The sequence below is a fragment of the Zeus faber genome (genome assembly GCF_960531495.2).
Source record: "Zeus faber genome assembly, chromosome: 7".
Lineage (NCBI taxonomy): Eukaryota > Metazoa > Chordata > Actinopteri > Zeiformes > Zeidae > Zeus > Zeus faber.
The window spans coordinates 9,958,630-9,978,148 of NC_137203.1; the positions used below are offsets into that span (position 1 = coordinate 9,958,630).

The 19,519-nt window shown below is 44.3% G+C and overlaps 1 protein-coding gene across 1 annotated transcript; it reads right to left on the reverse strand.

Moving 5' to 3' along the window:
* Positions 1-1,472: 1,472 nt before the first annotated feature.
* On the reverse strand, positions 1,473-17,227 carry nsd3 (nuclear receptor binding SET domain protein 3; the record flags this gene model as incomplete). The annotated part of the gene is given in 25 exon segments (XM_080004175.1): positions 1,473-1,738; positions 2,376-2,580; positions 3,446-3,552; positions 3,874-4,015; positions 4,126-4,242; positions 4,451-4,573; positions 4,722-4,868; positions 5,035-5,147; positions 6,621-6,823; positions 7,233-7,389; positions 8,976-9,122; positions 11,650-11,829; positions 12,421-12,590; positions 12,592-12,610; positions 12,768-12,894; positions 13,089-13,214; positions 13,310-13,440; positions 13,555-13,600; positions 13,729-13,829; positions 13,948-14,113; positions 14,200-14,820; positions 14,917-15,071; positions 15,305-15,467; positions 16,059-16,307; positions 16,421-17,227. Coding segments are annotated over 25 exon segments (4,788 nt in total).
* Positions 17,228-19,519: the final 2,292 nt, after the last annotated feature.

Below are 19,519 nucleotides of genomic sequence, written 5' to 3' on the forward strand. Positions count from 1 at the left end.
TTGTTGTTTTTTTTTTTTTTAATTTACATTTCTGTAGATGTGTGACCCACTCAAATTGTGTAGCGATAAGCCGAGTGAAAGTGCTTCAGGAAGGTTTGGCAAAACATAAACCAAAAAAAAAATAAAAATAAAAGGAAAAGCATAAGCCTTAGCGGTCACAGTACACGAGATTACTACAAGTGAGCTGTGTGTGTGTGCGCAGTAGTTCTTTTGCAGCCGGAGACATTTTTGGGGGTGACTCCTCGAGGCCGACACAATACTTTAAACAGCACCAGTGATCACAAACTGGGCCCCTCCGTCTAGAATACTAATTGGGTCAATCAGAACAATTACTGCGAGGAAAACAAAAAATGTGGAATAGGACCTTTGTGCCCTTTGTTCAACATCAAAATACCCAAAATGCATTTGTACTCCTGTTTACAAAAAAGAAAAGCATTTTATTCTTTGTGGAAATGATAGAGGAGAGAGGCTGTGATTGCTGCTGGCAGTTCACCGCGCTGCTCCTCTTGTATTAAGTACTTTACAATATAATGAGCCAATTATGTACACAATGGTGAGTGATACTGGCAATATGAAAATCACGAGTACTTTTGTAATGTAATACCATTACACTAAATACCATTATATTTCACCTTAGTAGGACTATTTTCACAAGGAGGTCTGCGTAATGCTTAACACCTAAACAAACAAACATAATACACCGCTCGCCTCAAACGAGTGCGAGAATCTGCCTGTAAACATTAACAAACATAGATACTGTATATAATTATAGTCATCATTTTTACTCATAAGTATAATAAAACCATGTCTAAGGAAGGTTGGAATGTAGTGTGGTCCTGAAAAATTGCACAAGTCTGTCATTTGCTCCTTTTTTAAAGAAGGGATAAACCGAAAAAACAAAACAAAAACAAAATGATAGATCACACCTGGAGTGATGATTGTTGTGGAGGAGTGTAAAGGTTGGCTCTGTGTGGTCCGCTGCCCGGTGACGCTGATGGCAAACCAGCCCCCAACGACCACGATTCACAGCAGGTAAACGAAGAGAAGAGCAGCACGGTGGAGAGATTCATCTTCACACCTCCCTTCCTTCCTCCCTCCCTCCCTCTTCTCTCACACTCTACTCCATCATAGAGTTCAAAGTGCCGGTAACTGACAATGTAACACTTAAAATTGTACAGCTGTTTAAAAAAAAAAAAAAATAAAATAAAAAATAAATGGTGGCCTGAACCATCTGCTGGACTTGGAGTGACTGTAAGAGTGTCAGTAAATGTGTTTTTTGGCCGGAGAGACGAACAGCCCACCATGCTGCCTCTTTTATCTAGCAGCGTTCCCTGCGGTGTGGCGGCTGGAGAACTGGTCGGAGAGGAGCCCTTTCCCTTGCCTGGTGCCGCGCTGCGGATCAGAGATGGACTGTGTAGGGGGAGCCGGGCGGGCGGCGCCGAAGGGGACTGAGGTACGGCGGAGTGGCACTGTCACTCCGCAGCGAGCAGGCTGTCCTCGGGCTCCTCCTTGACCCTCACGGGGCTCGGCGCGGGGTTGGAGGGCTGGGCGGAGCTGGGGCTGGAGCCCAGGGGGTTGAGGGGATTGTGGTTGGAGCAGCATGGCCGGCTCTCCAGGGACGAGGGGGCGAGGGCTCCTTTCTCGTGGTCCCGGCAGAAGGAGCGAGGGCAGAAGTCGCAGAGCGACGAGGCCGGGCCGCCGCAGACACTGCAGTCGTGCCAGGGACACTCCCAACGACCTGCCGACAGAGAGAAAGGAGGTCATGGTAAAATTTTGGGGTTATTCATATTGTTTACTAGGTTTACCATGTAATGCCAATTATCTTCAGTTCATTGATGATTTTTTGTTTTTTCAAAGTGTAATATTAGGTTTATTTTTATAATTTCTTCGGCGTGTTGTATATTGCCAAATTTCTATTTCTTTACCTAATCCTCAGGTTATTGTATGTTGCATATTTTTCTATTGTATTCCTATTTTATTCCTACTGTCTTTTTTTATGTGAGCTGTTGTGACACCACAATTTCCATCCAGGTATAAATTAAGTATCTATCTACCTTATTACGGAAATACAGGATAATGTGGTTAAAATCGAACCAGAGGACACTTGGTTTGGCTTCTGTATCCAGCAGTCTTAAATAGTTTATATTTATGTCCTAAATAAAATCAGCACACGCTAGGTATTCACAGAAATCAAAACCAGGATCAGGTGTGGGATCTCTAACAGTACTCAAAGTGAAAAATCTTCGAAAAACTCAAATACCTAAACCTCACGCTGACGCCAACGACATAGCTGCATTGAGTTAACCGCTATTGTGCCCGATAAAATCTAAAAACATGCATCCCGAAAAAACACAAAGTGCGGTGAAGGGCTTCACCGTAGGGGGGCTTGGTGAGGTTGAGACACAGCAGGTGGTACGCTTTGGGACAGTCCTTCTTGTCGCACATCACCAGCTCCCCTCCGTCCCCGCAGCAGAAACAGAAGTACTCGTGCATGTGTTTGCCCTCCAGCCGCAGCTTTCGCTTTTTGGGCTTCAGCTTGGCGTTCCTGGCCTTCTCCTCCTTCTCCACTACGACTGCACTCTGGTGAGAAAAAGGGGTTTAAAAACAAAAGGTCAAGAGCGGAGTGCGCGAAACAACAAGCGTTTTTTTTCTTCCCTCTCTGACTGAGAGGCTGGTCAAGCCTCCAAAATGGTGTACATACTACAGTACATGATGGTGTCCTTTAGGATGCCATTCAACCTTCTTTCAGGATGTTGTGGGTTGATAACGACACTGCATAGAGATGCTGACCGGTCTCCTGTCCTCACAATGCATTGTGGGATACACTTACCAACAGGTATGCAGTGTCTTTTTTATGACATTTCACCAGATATAGTAACATCCCTGTACTTTTCATATTATTTGAGTACATATACACATGAGGGATGGCTGGATACCACTTTTTTTTTTTTATGTCCGATACCGCAAGCTTGAATATCTGCCAATACCCATCTTTTTTCCCCTCTCTTAAACAACTAAGCTGTTAATAATATTTGTCTGGATGCGCTTTAACCTAGTATCTAAAAAAACCAAAATAAACCATCATGACTCCGTTATGCAGAGTCAGAGCACCTATCTTCTCATTCAGCTTCCGGGACCTGAAACTCATACAGCTCTGTGAACAGGAACACGGGAGTGTGAAATCTGCGACTGACACTGCTGTTCCTAACACAGAATGCATTCGCCGGCCACGAAGACATTTCCAATTAAATGCGGTATCTTTGGCACAAATATCTATATTCTCCCTCTCCTCCCTCGGCCATATTTTATATTATTTAAAAGACCTGTAAATAGCAGCTTCGTTTTCGTTCACCCCAGCCGCCCTGTTTGGACTCCCACAACACAATGGGCTTGTCACACAGACACCGAAGAAGGTTTGTGGTTCTCGCAGCCAAAGCCTTCTCACCGTGGGCTGCACCCCGAGGAATCCGGAGCAGTTGTCGGCTCCGCAGTTGCATGAGGTTCGTCTGTTGCCCACGCAGTGCAGGTTGTAGTTGAACGTCAGCTCCGTGCCTGAGGGGAAATGGGAGACAGCGCCGCGTCAAAAGGACCGGCTTGTACATAACAGGCGTGGGCGGGTGCGAACGGTGGGGATCAAGCGCGTGCACGCCTATACAAGACGGAGGTCGTTACTCCGTTTTCCGCGCGCACACACCTATACAAGACGGAGGTCGTTACTCTGTTTTCCGCGCGCACGCGCGCGCACACACACACACACACACACACACACACACACACACACACACACACACACACACACACACACACACACACACACACACACACACACACACACACACACACACACACACACACACACACACACACACACACCGGCATCGATGTCGCAGAGGGTGAAGAGGCCAATGCGGACGTCTCCGTTGACTGTCCATTTCTGCGTCTCACAGTTGGGGCTGCAGCTGTGGTTCATGAAGCGAGACGAGTTTCCTTTTGGCCCGGCGTCAATCACGCGATCCTGGGGGAGAGACGTCGTGACTTTTAGCCGGAGACCCCGCACGGCAGGGTTGGGAAGGATCTTCTCCGCAGACACATATTGACGCATATTTTTTCCATGTCAGATGTTACCTTGGTGAGAGTGAGCATGTAGAAGTTGCTGACGCGGTTTTCGTGAGCATGTTTTATCCTCTGCTGGCACTCCTCTGAGTCGATCACCTCTCCCACGTACTCGGTGACAAAGTCTCCCTGGAGGAGGAAGACATTTTGACATTACAGGATAAGACATCTGCTAGCTTCATGAGAACTACTTTCTGGAGGACGCCAGACAGGGACACAGGCATTTACAATAAGAGTCTGGGCTCCTCAGTTGTCCCGCAGCGCCGGCCTACACCTGTGATCGAGTTAAATATGAATCGGGCATTTCATCCGAGCTAAACCGGTTTCATTTATTCACCTTCTTCAGAGCCTGGCTGCTCAGCAGGCCCCAGCCACGGTCCTCCGTCTTGAACACCTCGGTCTCTGCGTAGAGTCGCTTGGTAAAACCCTGGTTTTCACAGTTTTCTCCAGTGGGACACACCTGCCGTGGGAAAAGGAAAAGACGAGCGGGTGAGAGGAGATCTTTTTCTTTTCTTGTTCACATTTTTTGGAGGACTTCCCAGTAAGTTGAGTCATGTGCATTTTATAGTAAGAACTATTGACAGACTATGGCAAACATGTCCACTCACCTGTGGATGGCACTCGTACTGCAGCATGCGGTTGAGACACTGGGAGTCCATGTTACAAGGATGCTCATCTGACGCTTTGCAGTTACATCGAGGGATTTCACAGAGGTCAGCCACGTGCACCAGCACTTTCCCCACCGGCTTGTTGGACTGAGAGAACACCGACATGTTTAGGAAAACATCCCAGACCACCGTCGTAAAGTCAGAACGTTACTAAATGTGACTGTAATGCACGCAATGCAGTTTTAATGGTTCTGAATGAAGGCTGCCATAAATTTGATATTGGGACAGGGTGTGAAATACAATGGGGTTCTACCTTGATGAATTTGTACGGTGGAGGTTTGCGAGAGTTGCGTTCCTGCTCTAGAGCTTCCCTGCTCTCCCTTTGAGCCTTGAGCTCCTGGAACCGGCGTGCTGCTTCTTCCAGTGCTAAAAAATACAAATAAACTCAAATACAATGTTCACAACAGACCCGAACAAAAAGGGCTGTAATCATAATGACGTAAGATTATTTGTCATACATAAAAATGCAATAAACAATTGAATTACTGTTAGGTTTATTTGATACGATTAATTTTACGCTGTTATAGTATGAGCCGATGATCGTTGAATAATATACATCCACCTTATGTAGGAGGCATCAGAACGTAAATATTTCAGTGGACAGTTAACTGATGAAATGATATCTGAATTTTCACTTAAAGGGGACCTACTATGCTCCTTTTCAACAAGTTAATATAGGTCTCTGAGGGCCCCAAAACATGTTTATATTTTTTTTGCTGGAAATACCACTCAGATTATGCATTCTAGCCATTCTAACATGCCTCTGATCCATCCTGCTCCAGAACGCTCTGTTTTAGTGGGTGGCGCTTCCCTCCTGAGGACCCGTTTGGTGAGCAAATGGGGTTTGAGCATAACCTTCGGGTTCCGTTGTATTTAGTGTGTAAACTTTCACTTATTCCACCTTACTAGCCCACCAAAATCTTTTTCTAAACAAATTTGAGGCGAGAAATCAGCAATCCAATTGCTGAATCTTCATTCATATTCGATCTACAAGGTCCAATTTAAAATTTTGTTCTGACTTTCGTTGCCATTTACATTTACATTTTAGTCATTTAGCAGACGCTTTTATCCAAAGCGACTTACAATTGTTCAAACACCGACGGACGCAGCCATCAGGAGCAATTAGGGGTTAATTGTCTTGCTCAAGGACACTACAGCATGCTAGCTGGAGGAGCCTGGGATCGAACCAGCAACCTTTAGATCACTAGACCACCAGCTCTACCGCCTGAGCTACCACCCCCTTGCCGTGCTCAGAGCTTGTGCAGGACACCACGTGTGGGGATTTTTTATTTTTATTTTTCCTCCTTTCAATTAGTAAATGTCGGAAAATAAAATAAATACATCTATAATAAAAAAAAACACACTATATTTATTGGTTTTGTTTGGAAAAGAGCATAACGAATCAGATGGAGGAGAAGACCATATAAAGAAATCCGTGACGAGAGTAGAAAAAAACCATTGGAAACCGAGCTGTCTGAAGCCTGAGGGTTTTGTTCACAGCTTCTTAGTTTACCTCATTATTTGACACTTTGGCCACGTCTAATACGAACATCCGACATTGTAACCTTTTATATAAAAGTGCACGCACGCACACACTGCATTTCGTTGCCTCAGTATTCTGTGCAATGACAGTGACTTGAATCTAATCTAAGAATAGGTCCCCTTTAAATATGGATGAAAGCAAATTATTGAACAATTCTACAAAATGACTACTCCGCTCAAATAATTACAATCAAGTGATTATTTAACACGTGACAGCTCTATGTATGGACCAAGTCCCAACAGCTTTGGCCTGTAAAATTTCAGAACTGCAATTAAAATGCGGTCCCTCAGAAATACCTTTCTTGAAGGTTTTGTTGGGGTTTATCTGGCCTGCGACAAAGTTCTTGTCGTTCTCCACGTAGGGGAACACACGGCCCTGGTTGATCCAGTAGTAGTCGTGGGAGCCAAAGAAAAACACGGGGAAGTCGCCAATGTCATGGCGGAGACTCTGAATGTTGGATGGAACCAAGCGAGGGTTGCAGATCTCTGCCGGCCACCACCTGCAAACACAGCGGGACAGGGAGACGCGGTTAGAGGAAAAGGGGCGCGGTTACTTCATTTTGCCATATTATGGATTTGTTCATTCCATTTGAAAAGGCGGAAGTCCCGTTGCTTTTACAAGGAATTAAGAATAACAAAGAATGGCTAAGTGAAATAACTTTGACAAAAATATGAATTACCGCAGGTGTCAGCGGGACCAGGAGATATTTAAGGTGGATTTGAATGTTTAATTGATTGATTTTAAGGTAGAATTTTCCAAACCCCATATTGAGACAATATTAAAACTAAAAATGTGAGTTGTCAGCAGCAAAATGGTCAGAGGTAATGTAATATGTGTGTTACAAGCTTGCAGAACAACTCGCCGCAACCACTGAATACCACATACATTCACCATGTGTTCCATCTGACCTGTAGTTGCCGAGTTTGACCCAAACAATTTGTTTGTAGTGAGGTTTCCGTCCGGCTCGGCAGTCGTTGCAGGACCACGCTCCCTCCGGCATCTCTATCTCCAGACACTCCGGGTGGAAAGAGGCCGGACAGGAGTCGCAGCACAGCAACTTGCCTCCTGCGTATTTGTGCGCATTTGTGGAACATTAGCGTGCAAAGAAAGGAGTAGTGCTTGATTAATAAATGAAAACTAAGACTTGGCCATACTCTGAATCTCATTTGCAGACAAGCCCAAAAAGTGGTTCCAACAATTTTAGAGCTGCAAAGCAAAATGTACAAATGTAGTGTGGATTACTTTATCTCTTTTACATTCTTGCAATAATACCAGTTAGGATTTTGTTAAAAAATAAATAAAATAAAATAAAACTATGGATGACAACGTCTACACTAGGCCCTGCAGGTTGACACGGCACTTTTACGGACCAGCTTGGCTTCTGTTCTTTAGAAACTACTTATTATTAATTATATTATATTAGCACTGTCAACTGTTCAATTGTGACAAAGGTTATTTCCAGCATTAATATCCTGGTAACTTTCCAACGTGTTTTGGTAAAACCAGCTATGAAATTGAGGTGCCGTCTGACAGTTGGATTCAGAGTACTGCATCAACAATTGTCTAAAAGTCGGTACATGCAATAGTACAGGAATGAAGCTGCCAGCAGGTTAACCATAAATCAGTTCTATTCAACATAACATGTTTGCAAAAAGCTAGCATGCAGTCCAGAAAGTAAAGCAAATGTTTCCCATAACGCATCCTGCACAGACCAACTTGCACGGAATCACATTTCAAACAGAATCCATAATCCAAAATTGCCTTTAAACCTTAATTCGAGAACTGAATAGTAGTAACATCACTATAGAGAAAGAGTTAAATTTCACATCTATGAGTGTTTTATTTGTGTCCAGCCCTGATCGGGGGGGGGGGGGGATTCCACCTAAGGAAGGTCACAGCTAAATAAATGGAGGCGATTCAGATATCTCCCAGGTAATTTTCGGTCCAAAATAAAACTTGGTTGCAATTCGGCATATTAAAGATGTGATTGAGGCAAGGGGCTTTAAAAATGAACATAAGCCAAGAGAAGCAGAGGAGCAGCACACCCCCAGCAGCAATAAGCAACGCAGACCACAAATAGAGCCTTTCATAACCTGATCTATCTTCTTTTCATTAAATGACAAAAACAGGGCGCTATAACATAGCGTCTGTCTGCTACAGTACGGCTTTAATCCTATGTTCTGAGAGAGAAGACGGAAGATGGACCAACTATTAAACTAGCCTTAGGATGAGCAACTTGCTCCATTCTAAGTGATTTCCTATATTAATCCTGAGGGGGCATTCTTTACTTTTATGATGAGTAGAATTGAACAGCACAGGAACTAATAAAGAGCAACTTGCCGTCTATTATGCACCACACAACCCCAATAGTTGTATAAAACTTATTCCCTTGCATCCTTAAGCTTAGGCTGATCTCAAGCTTAATTAGGGAGGTTAAAATGTAAAGGAATTTTGCAGCAGTTGTTTTGCACCACTCTGTATTAACAATCAGACAAATCTTACAGTTAATTAATTTTTGGCACCTCGAGGCTTTGAAAAATGAAAGATGCAATAAAGGAATAAATAAAAAAATAAAAAATAAAATTGAGCAGGCACAAGCACAAACACATACCAGTGGGGCAAGGGAGAAAAGAGAAAAACTGTTCAGTTACCTTTCCCAACATTCTTTTTGGTAGCTGACGAAGGAGAGGGAATCATAGGTAATTTCAACTCAGCACGATTTGACTCAGTCAGAAGGTAGTGGGACTTATAGGCATATGAACTTAATATGTTGTCAGTAAGGTCCTGCACTAACAGCCCTACACAGGACACACAGGAAGAGACGGTAGTGAGCCGAAACTAAGATACCCAAGATTTCACAAGAGAGAGAGAGAGAGAGAGAGAGAGAGAGAGAGAGAGAACACAAACACGCACACATTCATTGTTAGAAAACAAGAGGAAAAAATAAATAAATAAAAATAAAAAAACCACAATGCCGAAAAAAGGCTTGTCTCAACATTCATTGTGGCCTATACAGTGCACTCGACTTATTGTTGAAAAGGACAGAGAAAAAACATGTATTACTTTTGGACTTTTATCAGTCTGGACGAATGACGAATTAGTGACTTCTTAATGGAGTGCAGTGTATATCACCTATAACATTAGTAGTATGATGGATTACAAATAGGGCTGGGCGGTATAACAACCTTTCACCTTATATCAGCATATCTTCTTTCAAATGAGATATAGGATGAGACAATACGGTTTATATCCATATAGTTTGATTTTGCGTTTAAATTAAACGCGATTAATCTGGAAACCTTAACGTGTCTTTTTTTTTTAATGCCAATTAATGATTAATTACCAGTGGCGTCACTGGGGTTGGTGTCACCCAGTGCGCAGTGCTTGAAGTTGAAATAAATATATGCTGGTACTCCCCTTATTCACATGTTGGCGTGGGGTTTTCCTGAGCCTAAGAGTGACTGAGAAAGTCTCCCCGTTACATGGGACGCACAGGGATCTACGTTCCATTCGGAAACAGAGGAAAATAACCAAATCTAAAATAAAAACACACTGTTTGGAAAAACGGGGAATGGGGACGCGGAGATTGCTCCCTCTCCATTACGTATTTTATATCAATATGCCTTGTAGGTATATTGGTACAGTGACATGTGAGCTGGGCTTACAAAAAATGTTTCTGTTGTTATAACTAACTACGGAGATATATTTTTTTTATAAAACAAAAATACATTTCTGCTGAAACACTGCACAAAAATTTGATAGACCATTTTAGTTCTAGCTTTCCTTACACAAAACCTGTAAGAGATATACAGGGCTACATGGGAGGAAATACTTTATCGGGTGAAGAACTGTCTCTCACTTGTTAACTACTTTTTCAGAGCAAGAAGGCTTTTTTTTTTTGTTTACATTTTTATTGTTATTTGCACAGGTGTGTATTTTGTAAAGCAGGAGAGGAAAATGCGCTATTGTACTCTGTACTATAAATTAGTCTGTTGTTGTTCAAAGCAACTGAAGGAGCATTCTCAGAGATAGACCTATTTGTATTTAATATAGGCTATTTCTTTTATATTATTTTTCATTTACACATTGATATATTGTGCAGCTGTATATTTTCAAAACAGGGAAGGAAACCCTTTCTTTTCATTTTATTTTAAATCACATCAAAGACCACTTAAATAAATACAGAGATATTCTGTATATCGCCACTCAGTCTAAAAATACCGAGATAGGATTACTGGTCCATATCGCCCAGCCCTAATTACAAACATTTATATTTCACATCACTGCTAGTCATGAACCACAATGTAACAGATAACATATAATGCTTTTATTTATATATATATATTTATATATATATATATTTATATATATATATATATATATATATATATATATATATATATATATATATATATATATATATATATATATATATATATATATATATATATATATATATATATATAATAAAGCTGCAGTGTTGCTACTGTTACTGCAGTATCAAACTGCCAGATTCTGTGAATGGCCTTTTGCAGTTTGTTTTAAGGAGAGGACACTGAAACAGTGGAGTCAAAGCTTCTTCTTCATCTACAAGTGAGATGAGTTGCATTGAGTAGTTGTGCCAGCAGGTCTGAGATAGGGCTGTGACAATAACCATATTATTGACCGTCATTACCGTCGTCACTACAAATAATAAATATTTTTTTGTATTTCCTATTTTTCTTCCTGGTGATAGTTACAGGAGGATAATGAAATACAAACACAGTAATCATTATTTAGTTATCATTATTGACTTGTCTTCCATCCTATGTTCAAGGACTTCTGGAGAAACTTTTCAGTTGCTCCGCTCGTCACTTTGCACACCGTGTGCAAGGTGGATGGACAGTCCATAAAACATATGGGGGGTATCTTTTGTGCGTTTCCGATTATTAGTTGTTATTTCTAGGGGCATACCCGACTCTGAATTTTGTCAGTCTAATCGAATTCGAGGGCGCACTGAGGATCGGGGCATGATCGTTCGTGCCTCGTCCCTCCAAATAAAACAACTACAAACACTGTTTTTAGTTGTTTTATTTGGAGTTATATTTATTTTGGTTTCCCTTATTTATAATTCCTCATTGAAACGTTATCCCTGTGCATCGTCGGTAAACTGCAAAGATACTTGCTTTTATACCGCAGTAAGAAAATATTCCTACGTCACAGCCCTAGTCTGAGATCAGCGAGAAGCCGGAAGAGGCAATATAAAGTAAATCTGATCTCTAGTTCTTCTAATAAGGGTCATTAAAAAAAGCCTGTTGGAATCTGAGGCTGGGCGACAGGGCTTACCTCGGGCACAGAAGAAGCACCATCCCACGTTGATGGGCGAGGAGAGGAGGCCGTTGCGCTTGGTGCTGCCGTGGCTGCTGCAGATCATGATGCTCTGCGTGAGGACGACGCTTCCCGCCGCCACACAGCCGTCCCCCGTGTGGTAGGCCACTGGACAGCGGATACACCGCATCATGCGCCCTGCCAAGTGGGGGCCCATCGGTTGGTGATCACATTACCTCCACGCCACTCACTTTGATGAACAGTTATCGATTACAGAGGTACTGGGGACTTAAAAACAGCCTAACAAATGGCACGTCCAATTATGACTGGGCGATTAAACCACGAAATCTAGGTCTCATATTATGATGCAGTTTTGTAGCCTAAATGAATGATGACAAGACCAAAACTGGGGTTTTTGGTCTGATATCATTTACAGTGACGAATGGTTCAATGTGATGAATTTCATTTGTTTTCTGTAAAAGAGCGAGGTCTGAATTTGAGTTTTAGCCCGTTACCAAAGTTGACTTTGGACCCTTTAACATCGGAATTGAATATACAAGCAGATATTGTGAACTATCCTGTAGCTTGTGAAATTCCCTTTGTTTACCAATTTTTGGTCCTTTATTAATAAAAAGCATTTTCTATTATTCCTCTCGTTGCAAGCCACTCTGGATATTAGCGTCAGCTTAGGATAGAAAATATAGCTTTTCCAACGATACCAATGTGACATTTGCAGGGTTCCATGACAAATACGATGCAATACACACTGGTTCGCCATTCCTACTGTACCTTTGCTGGCCCGCTGCAGGTCCCTCTCCAGGCAGCAGGTCGAGCACGAGTGCTGCGGGCAGCAGAAGCCTCCGTCCGGACAACTGCTGGTGCCAGGGAGCTTGCGGACACATTCCTCGTGGTAGTGACAGCCGCACCCCGACATGGAGCAGCGCGTCACTTCCTTTCCAGCTAAAGCAACAATGATTGCCTACAGAGATATCATGACATTGTGAGAGGAGGAGAAGACGATGGAGAACACAGAACAAAAAGATCGGGATCAGTGGACTGATGGCTCTGCAGGCGTTGTATTATCGTAAACCTTGAGGTGTTTAGTAGGTGAGTAAGGGGGTGGGGGCATTTCTCACCGTTTCTACAATCTAAGCAGGTGAATTTGTTTTCTGGTAGAGAGCCTTTTCCCAGACACTCCAGGTGAAAATATCTGTTGCAGTCACCCTCACACACCACCAACCCTTCACCGTACACCTCACAGATCTACACACACACACAGACAGACAGACAGACAGACAGACAGACAGACAGACAGACAGACAGACAGACAGACAGACAGACAGACAGACAGACAGACAGACAATACACACACCCCAAGACAGTTAACATTCGCATGGGCTTCAAAACATGATTAGAGAAATAAAAAATAACCAAAATAAACAACATGCAGCGCCTACCTGGCACACAGAGTCTTTCCTGCTGGTGTTGCTGCTCTGCTGAGACAGGCTGGAGTCCACAGACTGCGTGTCTGAAGCATCTGCGTCTGCAGCCGCTGGACTATCAAGGCCTTTGCCAAACAAGCCCTGGGAGATAAACAGAGACGTGTGTAGGTGTCATTTGTTTATAGAACAAATGGAAAAAGGCGAATCATGCTGTTTAAAGTGCCACGTTTGCCAACCTGGGGGTCATTAAGGCCTCTCGAGTCCGAATCGGAGGTGTCGCGATACTGAGAAGAGGTAATCTCGACATCTGTAGAGGCTCTGCTTCGCTTCTTCAGCGGCTTGCAGGCGTCCGAAATTTCACTGGCTCCTTTCAAATTACAAGGAAAATTGGTTTATTTAAATTGTAGTCATCCACAGACATCCAAACAATGATGTTCACAGTAGTCAATAATGCACACACACAAACACACACTTTTTCTACCTTTCTGTGAGCCGGTCCTCAATGTTGTCTCAGGAGCCATCTCAGCCTGTGATTAGGAAATATGTCGATCTTAAGTCAAAGTGCTCATTCAGAAAATTATTTTAAAAGTTTATTTTTCCCATATTTACGTGGTGGCAGGTTGAGCTTTGAGAATTAAAAGGCTATAATATTAACCTGGTCCTTTTTGGTTTTCTTCTTGGGGACGGGATCATTTCCTCTTTCAGACTCAGACCTGCTCCGGACCGATCGCCGTTGCTGCTTCCTCTCCTGAGAACCTAGAGACAAGGAAGTTGTGTGAAACAAAAAAAAACAAAAACAGAAAATGCCCCTTCAAGTCCAAATCATGTTGTCCTCCTGGAAAAACACATTTAACTCGGCACATGTTTCGCATACCCGCTGGGCTGCTGTGGGGAGAGCCGGGAGAAGAGGTCTGCTGCATTCCTCCCTCCTCGCTCCTTTGGCTGGCGGGGGAGCCTCTCCTCTCCTCCCTGTCCTCCTCAGCTTCATCCCCGTCATCCTCCTCCTCCGGGCTGGGCTCGGGTTTAGCGCTGCAGTCCTGCTACACAACATCAACACTCATCCATACTGCGGAGCGTGGACACAGCCACCTCTGACTAGCTTTTTGCCTCTCAATCTTACACCCACCTCAGGTGAACAGTATCCCAGGTCGGGCTGCCTGACCTCTCCCTCCGCTCTCTCCTCCCTCTCCTCTTCCTTTTCCCTTTTGGGCGAGGGGACCACTTTCCTCTGCAAGAGAGGCCAGTCGCACTTTGTGATCTCCACATTCAGTTTCTTCATGGTGATGGAAAGCGGCAGCAGCTTCCTGGCCGCTGCCGTTTTCCAGGCCCTGACTGGGGGTGGAGAATCCGGCCGTGCCGAGACAGTGTCCGTGGCGGGGGAGCCAGTCTGGCTCAGGTCCCCCCTCTTGTTCCTCTCCCCATCTGAGGTGTGGGAGTTGCTGCCATCGCTGTTGTTTGACACACTGCACTGCCTCCGGGGCAGCAGCCGGCGGGGCTGCTGCTCTCTGTCCGGGGACACAACTTCCTGTTCGTCCTTCTTACTGGTTGAGCTGCTGGAGCGCTGGGTACGTTTCTCCGCTCTTACATTGATCTTCTTGGTAGGCAGGGGTTCATTGGGGTCAGGGTCCACGTAGATGAAGGTGTAGTTGTCAATTCGTTCCTGCCGCGTCATCACAAAGGCATCTTCGGCATGGCCCACGCCCACCTCCCACTGGGCCCGCTCTCTCTGTGGGATGGCCTTCAGTAGCTGGAAAGGAAGTCACCAGATGTAAGTAATTGGCTGACAAAATGATAACACATGTCAGGAGGGAATTTTGTATAGATAGGAGATTTTTTTAGTTACCTTGTATTTCTCTGCAGGATTTGTAGCTTTTTTGAGGGTCTCAGCTTGTAGCTCTTCAAACTGGTGCTGCCCCTGATACATGACTATTCTCTTTTCATGAATCCAGGCTCGCTCAGCCACACTGCCAAAGAACTGTACGTGATACTCCCGGTGACCTGCACGGCACCAGAGGAACGTAAACATGCTGTATATACAGTATTCAATCCCCTGCTTAATCACGGGTGTATGTCTATACAAGGCTCATGATAATATGGGTTCACACACACACACACACACACACACACACACACACACACACACACACACACACACACACACACACACACACACACACACACACACACACACACACACACACACACACACACACACGTGTCTTTTCCCTTACCTCTCGTGTTGATGCGTGTGTGTACTTTCATCTGGGGATCAGAAGAGATCATGCAGGGCCACCAGGGATAGGTGCCCACCTTGGACCAGACTAGATCCCCTATGACAAATTCTTTACAAAACCCTGTCTCTTGGATCACAGAGGGATGATGGACCTTTGGAACCTGAAAGAGACACGGTACAACAAACCACAGACTAATTATCAATTTTGTAGACCAGTATAAAGTATCTTTCTTGTTTCAGAAGAAAAAAAAAAAAAAAAGCATTAAAGATATAGAATCCACTATAATGTCTATACTTGATAATGGAGATATGCTGTACACCCATACTATCCCTGCCAGCCGGAAGCCACTAGAAGTTGCTTACCATAGAATTTTTTGATTCATTAATTTGGACAATTGCCTGACACACCATTGTGGATGATATGCAAAAGTTGGATTCATCCAGATTTTTAACATTTATAAGAAAACGGCATCTCTGGATTAATATACACAGGCCTTGCTATCAAAATTTGGGTAACACACTAATAACAATAATTGCACCAGAGGACCAGTTAGCTCTAAAGGTTCCTTGTACCGACCCTGAATCAGGGAAGACTTGTTTTTTCTAACACTATGCACCCCTCTGAATTGTATTGTTTGGAGTTCTAATCACAAAATTACCTTACAATTGACACACCAGACTAAATTTAGTTGGAATTTGCTCAACTAGGATGTTGTCAAACTGCTCTGGAGAGTTAGTCGAAGTGCTCTTGCCTTTGGTGTCTTTGGCTCAGCTTTGATAACAGTCTTCTGAGGCATTTCTGTCTCAGGCAGAGGGGATTCACTGGGCTGGAGCTGAGCATGGGTCTCCTCCATCTGCCCTGTGGTATTTCCCTGTGGCTGGCCCTGGTCCAAAATCGGTTCCTGGACGTGCACCTGCAGTCTGGCACTCTTTTTCCTCTTCTCCTTCTTCCTCTCGTGCCTGCGTTGCATCTGTGTCGTCTTAGTCTCCTGAGACTCCTGCTGAAAGGTACAGAGGAAAGCAACACTGAGACATAAGACTTAAAGTAAACTTACTTCTACTCGTCCTTCATATCTATGAATGAATGTATAGGAATTAAATATGCATGCCGTACCTGCAACTCTTGCAGCAAATCACCACACAAAGCAGACTCAAACAACTCTTTGCCATTCTGATACGTCTTAATGATCTTCAGCTTGATCTCTGGAGAGTTGGTCTTCTTCAGCACCCCACTGTGAGTGGCAGAAGGGGTGTGAGGGGGTTGGCACGATGGAGCACTGTCCAATAAGGAGGGAGGCGGGCTGGAAGAAGGTAGAAGTAATGGTGGAGGAGGGGGAAGTGTGTGAGTCATGATGTGAGGGGTCTGGGGTAGGTGATGCTGCGATGGGAGCGGTGGAGGGCTTTGAGGGTGTACGTGTGGATGAGGGTGACTTTGTAGATGGGGCGGATTTGCGTGGAAGTGGTGCGTGTGGTGGTGATGGGAGTGGTGCTGGAGGTGCGGGTGATGTGAAGGTAAGGGTGGGGACACGGGAGACAGCGGCCTCTCCTGAAGGCCCGGGCCTCTCAGTACCGTTCCCTCTCCCGGCATGAGGACATGTTCCCCATAACCCCGTAAGGCCCCGTAGCCGTTCGCCGAGCCGTTGGGGAACTGGGAGTACATTGAGAACTTGGCCGGGGGCTCGTACATGCCCAGCCCAGGGGGGTAGCCATTGGACACTTGAGGCATGTCCTCTCCGGCAGAGGGCGGGTATGAAAACTCTGCTTCCAGGGCAGCATCATAGGAGGGACCACCATCCTCACCCGGATCACTACCGGTGTCGTAGGTGCCCTCCTGTCGGATGTTAGCTGAGTCAATAAGTTGAGGGGGTTGCTGAATTGTATTTCCCATGATCCCTTGCATGAAAGAAAAGGAGAAATCCATTGTTGTGCTCCTGCATCCTTAACTGTCTTTTTCTCTGACTGGACCTGTAAAAGTATAGGTAAACAACTCAATTAGTGGAGAACACCAAAATCCTGGATTTGCCCCACTGCGTCATGAGCCCTCACAAACAAAAACGTATTCGGTGCGATAACTACATGGAACCAGCACACTACCACTCAAACACACATAAAAGTGATGCAGAATGGTCCCAAAAATCCAGTTATCTTGAGCCCGTCAAACAAAATCTCGACCGTCACCTTGGTGGAACTCCCTCGTGCTTGATCAAAAATGAAAAATAATAATAATCAATTGAGTGAGGCTTCAGTTGTGCCAGAAGAACAGACCTGTCTTTATGCAGCCCAGTGGCTTCTATTCCTGCCTAAAGACTTCTCCTTTCTTTTTTTAATCCCAGTGTTCGTCAAACACATGATGAAAATAGATCCATTATTGACAAAATAAAAGAGCGGTTGTTATTCACCTCCAAAGTCCCGTAAAAGACTGTTGAGATCCCTGCCGCGATCGGTCACATTGAAAGGCTGACCAAAAAAATAAAACCCACGTCTGTGTGGGGTATTTACTTTGTGAATCGATCCGTCGACGAATAACGGGAACGTAAACACGCTATAGGTGTTACATCTGTCGTGCACTACCTTCATGGATGCGCCTTTCTTGTTGTTTTTATTTGTTTGTTTGTTTGTTTGTTTATTTTTTTACCCGAGACCAACGGTTCTGTGCGTTATAACAACAGAGCGGTTGAAATTGAAAAAAAACAGGCGATGCCAGAGGTTTGACTGGGAGATTTGATACTGCGATGTTGCTGGCTAGCCCCTACGGCTACCGGGCATGGACGTGGTTATTTGGCAAAAATACACCATATTATTCCACGCGGTGAGACGTGTATAACACGGTGTACTGGTGCTGGCACGCTACGATACGAGGCGAGGCGTTTCGTCTCCTATTGACGCGCTTAAGACCGAGAACACATGAGGAAAATGAAGCTAGCGCTAGCATTGCCACACAGTGGCCAATATGGCTGCCCGTGCCTCTTTAAATCAAATTGTCTGGCGTGATCATACCTCCATCACTGGTTCGAGCTAACATGCCTCTAAATAAGCCACAGATCGGGATAAATGCATCGATACACCGGTACCATGATTACAATAAGACCAGAACACAGCACAGTACGGTGCTGAGAGCCGAGATGCAGTAAAAAAAAATTAAAATTAAAAAAAATAACACGTCAATACCTTCAGCGTGTCCCATTCTAAACACATACGCCAGGTATCTACGGTTCCTTGGACAATCTGAATAAACAATAAAAAAAATATCGGGGCGAAAAAACGGCGAAATCTCGACGGGAGCGCGGGCCTCTTGGTTCTAGCGCGGCTCCTGCACACCACTGGAGGAGGAGGGGGGGGTTCACGGTGGACGGCTGCTTCCTTCCCGGCCCCAGTCCCGGTCCCTTGGTTTGGTTCCTCCCGGAGCGTTGCGTGGAGTCCCGCTGGAGGAATACGAGCCACCCCTATGCAGCCGTGCACATGATCTCCGGCTCCCCCCGTTCCTCTAACAAAAGCTCCCCTGCTTCGGGCCTGCTCGCTCTCAGATCGGATCGGATCAAATCAGATCAGCGCAACCTCGGCTCCGGGCTCCGGCGGTTGGAAGGTTCGCGGTGCGGTGCGGTGCGGCGCAAAATGTCGAATCAGAACCGGGATTCATCGGTCCACAAGAGCGCTCATACATACAGTGAATTTGAATCCGGGTTTCAGTTTCGTAGAGAACGTACAGTAGCAAATAAAAGGAAGTTTAAAAAAAAAAAAAAAAAAAGGGAAAAAAAAGTGAAGCCAAAATTGAGGAAAAACTATTTACATCCACTAGGTAGCGTCTGTAATAAGCAATAATTAACATTATGTACGACGTGCAGCATATCCAAAGGGCTAGAGTGCGCAAATGAAAATAATTAATACATTTATATACTAAAATATTTAATATTTTCTCTGGGTGAATGAATGGATGTACAGGTGTGTGGCAGGGACACACTAGTTGTTAATAAATTAGATATAGGGAGGGAACACTCCGATATGTATTATAATAAAGCAACGTCACATACAATTGTCGAATGATAAATAATAAATATTAAAATGGTCGGGACATTCTAGCAGCTGATACAGTACAATACAAAATCGAACTATATGGGATATCACCACAAAAAAAAGACTACAAATGTTTTTGTTTTTTTATATTTATTTTTGTGTTGCGGTGGATTTGTGAGTGGATATTATTGTTGGGGGTAAT